Source organism: Schistocerca serialis, chromosome 3 (assembly GCF_023864345.2).
Source record: "Schistocerca serialis cubense isolate TAMUIC-IGC-003099 chromosome 3, iqSchSeri2.2, whole genome shotgun sequence".
NCBI lineage: Eukaryota > Metazoa > Arthropoda > Insecta > Orthoptera > Acrididae > Schistocerca > Schistocerca serialis.
In genome coordinates, this window is record NC_064640.1 from 983,533,802 (window position 1) to 983,547,570 (window position 13,769).

General features: G+C 41.8%; 1 protein-coding gene across 2 annotated transcripts in view; it reads right to left on the reverse strand.

The window, feature by feature from the left end:
* Positions 1–13,769, reverse strand: part of LOC126471429 (uncharacterized) — a 649,788-nt gene that overhangs the window by 122,014 nt on the left and 514,005 nt on the right. For both annotated transcript variants that reach the window (XR_007586305.1, XM_050099588.1), the window contains exon 18: positions 4,590–4,790. Coding sequence is in view for 1 of the 2 variants with exons in the window: in XM_050099588.1 (XP_049955545.1) it covers positions 4,590–4,790 (201 nt within the window). In the remaining variant the exon portion in view is untranslated. The remainder of the gene's footprint in view (positions 1–4,589; positions 4,791–13,769) is intronic.

Genomic DNA, 13,769 nt, shown 5'->3' on the forward strand with positions numbered 1-13,769 from the left:
TAAAGATGAAGGTACCACCCAGTTTCCATGATTTTAATGCTTACTGCCTTATGGAATTATCTTGTAAGGTGTTGCAGCAAAATTAGTTAACATACTAATTCAGAAAATGTGATAAATGAGATTTTTGAATAAAGTAGATAAATGGACATCTTGCAAAGGCCTATTAAAAAATGTGGAATTCTGACTCTTCACAATAAATTATCCCTTGCATACCAAAGAAGGGGTGGGGGTACTCTGTGCCCACCTTTTGAAAATATCATAATCTAGTCTGGTACTTCATATTTTTAAATTTTTGAAAAACATATTGTTTTTAATGATTTCTTATATCAGATTCTGTAACTGTTTTAAGCTTTTCTTGTGAATGTGACTTTTTTGCAACAAATGTCATATTCAAGTTTTCAGGCTCAGGACTCTTCTTATACATCCATATAACTTTAGAATGTATGTTGTGAATGAGAATCCACAACAAAAATGAAATTTGTATTTTTTAAAATTTTTTTATGGTGGTAATAAAGTACCCCTCCACTCAGTGTAAACATTAATGCACTGGTATTACTAAGATTGTGCTATAAGATATTTTCAGGTTCTGTACCTTGCTTATACATCAGTACCTATTTAAAAAGTATGTTGTTAATAAAGTTGAAACACATCCCTTAATTCTATTTGTAGCTGATAATAAAAATCAATTTCAGATAAACTATAAAGCATAAAGCATAAACCACAATACAAGATACAAAAATAAGGTATGTCAGTTGTCTCCATTATGTGTCGTTTAGGTTATTTTTACAATCAATTACACGGCTGCTAGTGGTACACCATTCCTCGAAACACACTGGACAGTCCACAGTGACAGACCTACAGATCAGACAGCTTCGTCCACAGCATGGTGGTAGGCATGTTCAAAAATGATAGCTTCTTTCTAAAATTCTTTCATATCAGCATGTCAACTCAACATACTGCACTAATTCCATATATCAAACTGGCATGTGCACACAAGTTCACTGCCATGACTTTGTCCTTGATGGAGGGATAAATAACTACCTAGTAATGGTTCTACTCTGACTACAGCACTCCAGTGCATTCTTTTAAGTGGTGACAACAATTTCTTTGTAAATTTCATGTATCTTTCATAGTGTACAATACATGGATATATATTGCCCAGTCACATTAATATATAAGCTTGAATAACTACCTTTTGCAGTGCAGATTGCTGCAAGACATGCAGGAAGAAAGTCAACAGAGTTCTGGAAGGGATGTGGAGCCATGGCAACTCCAGTGCCATGGCCATTTGCAATAGGTTTCTCAGTTGAGGATCCATGTTGCAAACAGCCTGATCGAAGTGGTCCCACAGATTCTTGAATGGAATTAAATCTGAGGAGTTTGGTGGCAGAGGAGTACAGTAAACTCATCCTCATGCTCGAGCTGTGTCGCACATTGTATTCTTCTGCGGATAGATGCCATCACGCCATTGAAAAACACACTGTGTGTGGGGGTGGACGTGGTCCCCACAGATAGTTGCACACTTGTGATGATCCACTGTGCCATTCAGAATGATGAGATCATCCAGAAAATGCCATGAAAACATTCCCCAGACCAGACCCTAATGCACTCCCCCCCCCTACCCATACCCTTCTGATAATTGCTGCAGGGTGTTTGCCATATGATGGAGAATAAAATGTGATTCATATGTGATTCATCTGGAAAGGCCACCTGTTGGCACTCAGTAGGCATCCAGTTGGGGTACTGGTGTGCAGATTCCAGACTTCATCACTGATGAAAAGCAGTCAGCACGGGTTAATGAACCGGGTAGGTGCTCGTTGAGGAGGCCTGTGTTACTGTTGGTAGCCCCTTTGTTCATCCAAGTTCTCAGTTGCTCAATAGTTGAATGTCTATTTGCTTCTACTCATCTGTGCAACCATTGTTCACCACTGAAATCTACCACCTGTGGTTACACCAGTTTTGTTTTGGACAGTGCCATTTTGCCACAAATGGTATACTTTAACCAAGGCGACATGTAAACAGTTTACAGACTTAGCTGTTTTGGAAATGCTTCCACCCTTGGCCTGAAAGCCAATGATCTTACCCTTTTGGACACCAGCTAAATCACTCTGTTTCCCCATTATGACAATGACTGCACTGTTTCTTTTTTCACTGTAAATGATGACAGCCAAACAGTTGCAACTGTTTGGCTGTTATCATTTACTATGTTGATTTTCAACAGTTGCTGCTTCAGCCATGTTTAAAATTTTGAAACTGCACTGTTTTTTGCATCCCCCAACATACTTTATGTACCCTCCACTTCTAGTCCTGCCACCTGCCATCTGTGTACGGTTCTTGCTTCTTTACGTCAAACAGATGTGGTTGTCACATTAATGTGACTGGACTGTGTATGAGTATTTCATTTAATTAACACAGTTTATTGTAAAGCATTAAATGTGCCTTATTAGCAGTATTCTATTCTGTATATACCATAAATATCATTTGAAACATGACATACCACTTCATTCTTATTAATAATTGGCCTTTCCCATGCCTCATATACCCCTGTACAGAAAAAAATGGAGAGAATAAAGAAATTTATAAAATAAAATCATACATATGAATGAAGATGTATAATTCAGTGTAGTTGTAAAACTAATGTATTTTCAAAAGGAGATGAGAAGTGTTAAAGTTAAATGCTAACAATAATAAAATTGAATTAATAAAGGGAAACATTCCACATGGGAAAAATATACCTAAAAACAAAGATGATGTGACTTACCAAACGAAAGCGCTGGTACGTCGACAGACACACAAACAAACACAAACATACACACAAAATTCAAGCTTTCACAACAAACTGTTGCCTCATCAGGAAAGAGGGAAGGAGAGGGAAAGACAAAAGGATGTGGGTTTTAAAGGAGAGGGTAAGGAGTCATTCCAATCCCGGGAGCGGAAAGACTTACCTTAGGGGGAAAAAAGGACAGGTATACAATCGCACACACACTCATATCCATATGAGTGTGTGTGCGAGTGTATATCTGTCCTTTTTTCCCCCTAAGGTAAGTCTTTCCACTCCCAGGATTGGAACAATAATAAAATTGTTATGATATAGAAAGTTCTGGCAGAATGTAAGTAATTTAGGAGTGAAGGTAATAACTCACTGAATAGAGAAATTGTTGTCAAAAGGCACACAGAAAAGAACAAAGCTTTGCTAGTTTCTTGATAAATCCTTTTCTGAGTTAGAGTACACTTACATATACATATACACATGCTCACACACACATACGTCTATATTGTGCTGGCTGGGTAGACAGTACCAGGACTGCAGTTAGGGACACAGACTGGGCTGAGGGGCTGTGCTGGGTGGAGTTTGTAAGGGGAGAAAAGAGGCATGGAGTGGGAGGAGGGGATGGGCAAAGGTAACTGACAGCTTGGGGGGAGGCAGCACTTGTATGAGATAGGAATACAGGAGGGAGAGGCAACAGTTGCATGCCACAAGAGTGTAACACATGAGCAATAGAGCTGGTGAGTTAATGCAAAAATGGTTCAAATGATTCTGAGCACTATGGGACTTAACATCTGAGGTCATCAGTAGCCTAGAACTTACAACTACTTAAACCTGACTAACCTAAGGACATCACACACATCCATGCCCGAGGCAGAATTCAAACCTACGACTGTAGCAGTTGCGCGGTTCCAGACTGGAGCACGTAGAAACGCTCAGCCACACCGGCCGGCAGAGTTAATGCAGTGCACAGTGATGGTGAAATGGAGGAGTCGATTGAAAGGGGAAACTGTTGGTAACAGCATGTGGTTGCAAGGGGTTTGTGGAGAGTGAGGCCTGGATGATTATGGGAACAAAGGATGCTGCAAGCATAACCCCTGCCTGTGTAGTTCAGAATAGCTGGTGCTGGGGGAAGGATCCAGATGGCATGGGTTGTGAAGCAGCCATTGAAAGTGTGTATATTGTGCTCAGCTGCATGTTTTGCCACAGTTTACAGTAGCAATTCAGTCAAATGGACAGTTGGTTCATGGTCATACCACATAAAAGTCTGTACAGATATTGCAACAGAGCTGGTATATGACAAGGCTGCTTTAACAGGTAGCCCTGCCTCTGATGTAATAGAATAAGTCTGTGATAGTACTGGATTGGGGCATGCAATCCTATCCCATCAGAGGCAGGGCCACCTATGAAAGCAGCCATGCCATATACCAACTCTGCTGCAATTTCTGCACAGCATTTTATGAGGGCATACCCACAATCCAACTGGCCTGTGTGTGTGAATTGTGCATGTATGAACGTGTGTGTTTTATTTTTCTAAATGTCAAGAAGGACATTGTCTGATGACTTAGTCTACTTTTAAATGTATTCAGATGTGCTTGTCTGCTGCGCAATGCCTCCTGTATGTGGTGAGTAACAGTCTATCCCATTTCATTGTTATTACTCCATCCTAGATTTTTTATTCTTAGAGTTTAATGTTAAATTCGAGACATTATCATTTGAAGAGGTCTCTGTATGAAGCACTTTGACTCTTACTGTTTGAGAACTGGATTTAAATTTAGGATTAAATTACTTTATTTGAATATACAGTTGCTTTATGGGTTACCTTTTCATCTCTTCTGTTGTTTACCGTGTCCATCACTTGACTTCTAATTTCAATTTTGTCTGTACCATGGTTTTCTCCGGTGCTAAAAGAAAATTTGATTGCAGTTCCAAACGTGAGATTGCTATTACTTCCTACTCGGAAGTAATGTGTTTCTAACATAGTCACTGGATTGTTGATGTGTCCTTGGCCAAACAGTTCAAGCTACAAAAAGAAGTGTCTGCATTATTAATTTTAATAGTGAGATTTTTATGACATAATTATGCCAGTATGATGATTGCACAAGTGAATACAGCTTAAAGCAAGATTAAAGTTTTATGTTTTAACTGAACAACAATTATATCATCAGAGATTTAGCAAATATATTTTGTGCATGTAGCAGAGGTTATGAATATATCATAAAAAGGAAGAATAGTTCTCAGCATACAAGAAAGATAAATATGGACTGGACCAAGTCAAAGCCATTAGCACTTTATCTTTTCTCATCTCTGAAAATTGTTTACCAAATCACTTATCACCAACCAAAAGAAGAAAGATTATGAATTAATATCCCATAAACATGGTGGTCACTGGAGATGGGCCATAAAACAGTTTGAACAGGGATAGGGGTAGAAAAGTAGCTGTATATTTCTTTAAGGGTACCATTCTAATAATCACTTGAAGTGATTTTGGAAAACCAGAACAAACTTAAACTTGTTTGTATTATCAGATGGAAATCTGATCCCCTTGCATCCAAAATATGAATTGAATCAACAGTGTTTGTTATTTGTAAATTTTCATTTTTTATTACTTTATGTTCTTTTTTCACATAATGAAGGTAACTTATCTACAGTGAAGAATCTCAGTTATAACAGATGAACCAGATAGAGGTAAGGGACATTTATAATGTTGTAATACTGAGAAGTATAGATATACATCAGCTGGAACTAAAGTCAGAAAAATTCATATTGGTACACTTAAGGTGCTACAACAAGAAAATGCTCTATAGAAAATTATATTGATTTAAGGTGAGAGACATGTGGAGGTATAAATAAAACAATGAGGAAATATAATTTTTGCAATAATGAACAATAGTCACATGATTACTGTCCAAATATGCATAGTTTTTTATTTTAAATATATTGTGCTTTTCTTTTGAATACTGTGTGCCTAGACAATAATTTCAACTTCAAACAAAAATAATAATGAGTTACCAGTAGAGAATCATGTAGGAAATTTTAAAGACTTAATAATGATGAGTTCCAGGGTTGAATATAAATTTATGAGCTTCTGAAAATCACATCCAGAATTTTCGCCATTAAACCATCAAGTCTGTAAATATAAAAAGATAAATAAATAAGATTCTCATGGAGAGGAAGAACAGATGGCTGTATAACAGTAAATAATGCTGGATAAATAATTTGCAGTTAATTAGTTTGTGGCATCTTTGGCGCAGAGCTCCCTTATCTTTGATTCTGATCTCATTGAACTGCTTTGTTCTTTGACTCACTTGGCACACAACTTGTGTACTGTCATGTTTTGTTCTTCTTGCTCCAAGTCTAATAAATGCATCTACGATATTTAAGGTGTGTTACTACCAATCAGTATTACACGATAACCACATCATCGTTGTATGATCGCAAGTTATTTTGTACTTATCTCCATCATTAATGGACTTCATGTGATAGCCCACATTGTCTTCAGAACAATGGATCTACCAGTGTCTTTCAATGCTAGTGCCCCACATCCTATTAACTGTGCTTGTGAATATGAGTGGTCAAGTGTACCTAATGTGCGTTTGGTTAAAAGTGAACAATTATCTACACCCGGCCACTTAACCTTAACTGGCCCAACATGGCCACTGTCAAGTGCAACAGCTCAACAATATCACACCGTGGACAGTGCATGCCATCTAATGACATCATGGACGATCACCCGGTTAAAGATGTCTAGGTCTACCCTGAACTACGCACTCTCCTTCAGTTTGGTTTGATGTGCTGACAAAGTTCCAGAACTGTGATTCAAACATTCCTATGCATGGGGTTGCACTTTCTTATATGCACAGTGTCACTTATGCTATCATTCGTGACCTACACCGCCTGTCACGGACAACTCCTCCATCACTGTCAGTTGGTGCACCTGCACCTTTGGTTCCAAGCCCTGCCGGCAGAGGCCAGTGTGCTCTCCTTGGCACCTCAGCTGACAGTCAGGATCTGCCACCTAGTGGCCTACAGGAGGTACTGCCTGTGGCCTCCCGACAGCAGCTGACCTCGCCTGAACAGCAGCCCGAGCAGCTCCCACCCCCGACGCAGCCATCTGCAGCCCCCTCTCTCTCCACACTGCCTTGCCTCCCAGCCTACCCACTGTGCTGGTACCATGCTACTTACAGGGATGCCTCATACAACTGTCGCATGCCTTGCGCCTACCCAAATGATTCCACCGGGCACGTTTAGGCGCCACGTCCCACCGCGTTCCTTCACAGCGCCTATGTTCTGATGCTGCACCACTCACTTCAGCAGTGTGATGCCTCCACTCCACTGACTTGTCATCGGGCACTTGATTTCTCTTCAACACCGGTGCCGACGTCAGTGTTATCCTGGTCAAGCATGCTGGCAACATACTTTCAGCTGCTAACCTCACTTTGATCGCTGCAAATCAATCTCCTATTGTGGTCCTTGGCTCCATCAAGATCCCGCGTTGCCTATCGCCAGTCCACATCTTCCCTTGGACTTTCCATGTCACCAACTTGGATGAACATGTGATCGGGTTGTACATTCTACACCATTACACACTGTCAACAGACCTGCAGGCCGCTGCACTCTGCCACGCATCTGGTTCTACTGTTCTGTGCTCAAACGAGTTCAGCATGACTTCACTCTCCGCCTCCTTGGCTACACTTTCCACATGTGCATCTCTGGTCGAGCGTATTACTCCACACCCAGAATGATGCATTACGCAATCACATTGCCTCTGCTTCCGCTGAATTGTCATACACATCGCCTATCTGCAGAACCACAATGAGGTGACCCAGCACATGCCTCTACTGTGTCTTCTTACCAATCTGCTGTCATTTTCTCACTGCCATGGACAAATATATAAGATGCAGCTCCATGCTCTGCTCATGTACCGCGTCTTCCATCACTGACTTCAACCGACACACTGCCTACGCCTCCCCGATTCAGCAAAGTTAGTGAACTGACATTGCCTGCGGATCCCTTCCTGACCCCTCTTGCCAACCTCCCTTCACGAGTATTGGCCATCAGTAATGACACTTGTCACAGGATTCACACTACAGACAGCCCACCTGTACATTATAAGGCCAGTGCCTTAACGCTTCCAAACTTCTGTGCACCAAGGAAATCATTCAGGATCTGTTGGCTTCAGGTGTGCTCCACCCCTCCGATAGCAACTCGTCTTTGCCTATTCACCTTGTTCCTAAAAAGGATGGCACCTTAATGTTTGCACCATTATCGATAACTACCCCATTCCTCACATCCAGGACTTCACACAATTACTACATGGTTCTAAGTTTTTCTCTGTTTTAAATTGTTCCAAGATGCACCATCAAATACCTACGCATCCGCTGGATATTCAGAAGACGGCCATCATCAAGCCCTTCGGCCTATTTGAATACTGTTACATGCCTTATGGATTGAAAAATGCTGTGCAGACGTGGCAGCGGTTCATTGATCCCATTTTGCTACCTCCGCCATTTGCTTATGCTCACTTAGATGATATACTGATCTTTTGCTCCTCTGATGAGGAACATCAAGTTCACCTCGATGCAGTCTGTTCGGCCCTCACTGCCAACGGTGTGTTGATCAACCATGTTAAATCTCAACTCTGTTCCACATCTGTTATGGTCCTAGGCCATACTGTCTCTGTCGATGGCCTCCGACCAATGAGTTCTTGTGTCGAAACCATACTTGATCTCCCTCTTCCTGAAGAGCCGTGAAGTCATATTTGTTGTGTCACTGTTTTTACTCTGTAAATGAATACTTAGAACAGTAATCTTGCTGTTTGTGTTAAACTGAAAACATTGAGCAATATAATACATTAGGATACTATAGGCCTATGTTAATATATGTTAACAATGTTAAATGATATTTTCCGACATCTGCAACACACTGTGTACCATCAGATCACATGGAATAAATAACTAAATAAATAAATAGATTACGTTCAGCTCTGTCATTTTCTGGGCATCGCAAACTTTTACTCCCGCCATATTCCTCAGGCTGCCTCTGTCCAATTGGCCCTCATGGATGCCCTCTCCAGCAAAAACACCACTGGGAAAGGGAAGTTGGACTGTACCAAACCTATGCTCAGTGCACTTGGTAACATTAAAAATGCCCTCACCAAAGTTGTTACACTTGCCCACCCTGTCCCTGGGGCCCGTGTTTCAATCATGACTGATGCCAGTGACTCAGCTGTGGGCGCTGTTTTACAACAGCACACCGCTGACTCAACCCAACCGCTCCACTTCTTTTCCAAGAAACTGAGTAAGAGCCAGTGTAAGAGGTCAGCTTTTGATCATGAGCTTCTCACTGTGTACGAGGTTTAAACACTTCTGTAGTGACCTTTCATGATCTACTCAGATTACAAGCCTCTCATGGATGTTATTCATAACCTGGCTAAGGACCTTCTGCCGAGGCGTTTCCACCATATGGACTACATACGTCAGCACTCTTCCGACGCATGCTATATCTGTAGCACGGAGAATGTTGTGGCAGACTACCTGTCCTGCTTCTGTGTGCTAACTGCACCACTGAACTTGGAAGAGCTTGCCCGACTTCAGGCTGAAGATGACGACATACGGTGATTAATTTCAGACAACGAGTCTTTGCTCTCTGCCCAACTCCACATCATACATGAGTTGATGACCCCGATGCTTTGCGACACCTCTATGGGCACACCCCACCCCCTGGTCCCTACTGCTCTTTGGCACGGGATCTTTACTCCTTTTCCCAGCGTAGCCCACCTGGGAACATACACCATGATGAGGCTGGTTACTGAGCACTTTGGCTGGTCCAGCGTGAAGCATAGCTGTCACACTTGGACCTGTGCGTGTGTACCTTGCCAGCGTAGCAAGGTCGGCAGGCGTGCTCAACCTCCATTAGGCAAGTTTGACGTTCCGAGAGGACACCTTTGGCACGTCCACATCAATATCGTTGGTCCCCACCCCCCTTCTGAGGGGTACAGATACATCTTATCAATCTTCAACCCTGTAACCCGCTGGGTCGAGGCGGTCCCTCTTACCAATATCACAGCTGAAACCATTGCTCATTCTTTCATATCTGAGTGGGTCACATGATTTGGCTGTCCTCTTTCCCTCAGAACTGACCAGGGGTGACAGTTTGAGTCTGTCCTCTCTCCACAACTGTGTGAACTTTATGGTGTTGCTAAATTCCACACCATGGCCTACCACCCGCAGGTGAATGGCATGACTGCATGGTGGCACCGCAACCTCAAGACCGCGCTTATGTGCAACAGCGGCTTATGGGGCTTGGGGTCCTTCTGGGCATCCACTCAGCACATAAAGAACACTTGAATGCATTGCTCGCTGAGATTCTATACAATGAGCCCATCCTCCTTCCGGCAGAGTTTGTGGAGGACTCACCATTGGCCGATACTATAGATCTTCTGTCTCTGGTTGAATGGGTTCATGCACACATCGCATGCCTCCGCCCCTCCCTGCCACGCCCTCATTCCACCCCATCTGTGTTCGTTCACAAGGACCTTGCATCTTGTGAATTTGTGGTGCTGTGTGATGACTCCATGTGAGCGGCCTTGCAACCACCTTATTCGGGCCCTCACCAAGTGTTACATTGAGGTATGAACACATTCGTAATTCATCTACATGGACGACCACCGACCGTGTCTGATAATCACCTGAAACTGGCGTGGTCACTCTCCGACCTGCCTTCTGACACTTCCAATCTGCCTTCGGTCACTGCCACTCTGCCTCCTGATGCTTCTGACCTGCCTCTGACTAACGTCTCTCTGCCTATGCAGCAGTTGGTGGCATGCGACTCTTGCAGTGCAGTTTCTGATGTGCCTACTGCTCACACTGGCCACCATCTACAGCTGCCGCGCTGGCACAACAGCTACAATTTTAAGTGATGAAGCTTCAATCCACTGTGCTCTGCACTACTGGGGTGGTGGGTGGGGGGAGGGGCGGCAGTGAGGGGGGGGGGGGCCTCTATGGCATCTCTGGTGGAGAGCGTCCTGTCTTTGACTCTGATCTCTTTGAACTACTTTGTTCTTTGACTCACTCAGTGTGCAACTTGTGCACTGCCATGTTTTGTTCTTCTTAAAAATGCATTTACGATATTTAAAGTGTGTCATTACCAATCAGCATTATGTGATAACCACAAGTTAAAAAAGTAAAAATTGTATCAAAATGGTGATTATGTAAAGCTGAATAAAAAAAAAAATATCAAACAGTTTCTACACCATTAAAAATGTTTTAGTTATCAGAGGTGATATGAATCTGTTCACCAACATTAATGTCTTCGATTATTTTGAAGTAGTCCATAACATCTCTTCAAAAGTATTAGCAAAATGAGGGGGAACCAACTTGTCTTTTTTTCCCCAACTTCAGAAGGTTGCTATGCTGCTACATTACAAGACCAACCACTTAACAAAATGCACACTCCTCATCAATATGCTAGTACACATATAGTGCTGGCTCATCATTATGTACAGTGTCTCTATTTCAAACATGATTACAGTAGAAGCTCAGCTATCTGACCGTCAATTCACCGACTCCTCAGGTTATCCTACCATGTGTCCAATTATCCATCTGTGCTCCATGCCAAACAGCGTGCCAGTGTTATTACTCAATTTTATCCCTTCCACAAGTGTCCATCTGAGTCACGCTCCTCAAGATTTCTGAGCTGTCATTAAGAAGTATAAGGGACTCCAAAAGACTAAAAATGGCTACAAATCAGAAAAGGAAATGTGTTGTGTGCATGATAAAACAGAAACTAAGTGTTCTGTAAAGAGTTGACAAATGTGAGCCAGTTACTAAATTAGCCTCTGAAATGGATGTTGGAATACCAACCATTAAAGAATGGAAAAAGAACTTGAAAGATTTGAAGCATTTTTGTTAACTGTAGATGATGAAATTCTTTAAAAACTACAAAATCATTGAAAAAAAATCAAAACTTTAGCTCTTGGATGGAGCTGTGTGGGTTTGGTTTTGTCAGGAAAGGTGTAAGGAGACCTCATTATCCGGCCCTACAATGAAAGAAGAAGCTATTCAATTGCACCCAGAACTGGGTGGTGAGAAAGGTGTAGTCCTAGCATGTGAAGGTTGGCTTCACGAGTGGAAAAACTGTCATGATGTTAGGCAAGTTGCTATTTCAGGTGAAAATCTTTGCAATGATGATGTTGCAACTAAGGAGTTTGTTGAAAATTTTGAAAAAATGGTGTCATAAAATAAACTAGTAGGTAATCAGTTACACAGCATTGATGGAACTGGGATGAACTATGAAATGCTCCTTCAAAAACCCTTGCCTCAAAGAACAAACTGTAAAGTCACAAGACTAGCAAAGGACAGGATGACCATTGCAACATGCAGCAACCCAAGTGGTGGCCAAAATTGCTATTGTTTGTAATCACCAAATCCAAGAAACCAAGAGCCCAAAAGAAACAAACACTTTGGCACTTCTTGTTGATTAAAAAGCTAAAAAAAGTGGCATGATGCAGCTGCAAAGGCAAGGTTTAAGCAATTAAAACAAAAAAAGACATTTTACAGTTTTCAAAATAAATTATCAGTTTATAAAATTTTCTGTTTTCCTTTCCCTTGGTTAGAAATGCAATTATTAATTTAATTTTGATTTATTAGATTTTTTTGAGCTCTGTAAATGATTTGTTTCATTCTCCTCTGGTTATCCAACCCTTTTAGCATTCAAACCACTGACCAGTCCCAAAATTGGTGGTTAATCGAGGTTCTACCATGTATCCTTATATAGCTGCAGAGTTGGTTGCACAATGACTGTGATGCTGGTCACACAATCAGGAGGAGTGACATCCAGATGTCCATCGAGTCATCCAGATTTAGGTTTTCCACAGTTTATCTACACCATTTTAGGCAAATACTAGGATAGTTCTTGGAAGTCTCTTTGGGCTTGCTGCTGGAACCTAAAATCAACTCCAGTCAATATTTCAGCAATCCAATTGTCCACCATCTTCAGGAGAACACTGCTTCTGCTGACGAGTCCTGCTGAGAACTGACACCACGCTGCAAATCGGCATCCTATGTAGGCCCCTGTACTGAACACGGCGCACGCACTGCCCATCACCGTTGCTGCCCTCCAAGAGTGGGCAGGTGGTGCTACACTTATCAGAACACCAGCAGCAATGATATATCGCACTCAGATGTGGGATAGTATAGGATTCCACGTGCTGCTAAGAGGAAACCCATTGTCTCTATTAATTAAATAATCTGCCCAATTAATTTCAATTGCCTCTTTATAGACAGTGTTCCAAAAACTGGAAGTGTTGGCAACTATCACTGTTTCGTCAAATTTCATACTGTGTTCCTCATTCAAACAGTGTTCTGCTGATGGTGATTTTTCCAGCAGTTGTAGCCTCATATGATGGTGATGCTCCGCACACAGTTCATGACATGTGTGTGGAACATCGCTGTCATACGAGGCTGACAGACATGACAGAGGACCAGCCTGACTCACAGAATTTCAATGAGACTCACAATCTACATTATTGCCCACAGTAATGATCATGGTCTCCTTGCTTCTGAATTGAGTAGAAGGCTTGAACCGAAGCCTTCAAAAGCCCTATGAAAAGTTAGGCAGTGATTTCCTAGACTTGCACCATAGGTGTGAGAGCTGTGGTGTTCCACTAAATGCATCAGGTGTGCACTATACAACAGAGGGTGCTACTCAGGTAGCTGACCATGTGTGGGGTGCACATAAGGTATTCTTCAGATTAAATGATACCTCAAAGTAATAATGTAAGTTTAAAAGAAATTCCTCCTACCTCAATTCCAAATAAAACTAGTGATCAACTGCCGAAGCATTTGCAAAAAAGATCTAGAACAACAGATAACATTGTACCATATTTCACATGAAATTTCTGGGCTGATAAGTTGTGACTGATGTCTAAAACTTTCTCCTAACATTTCACCTCTGACTGTGGGAGACATCTGTAGAGGTAAAGTGGGAAACTGAAACCAGA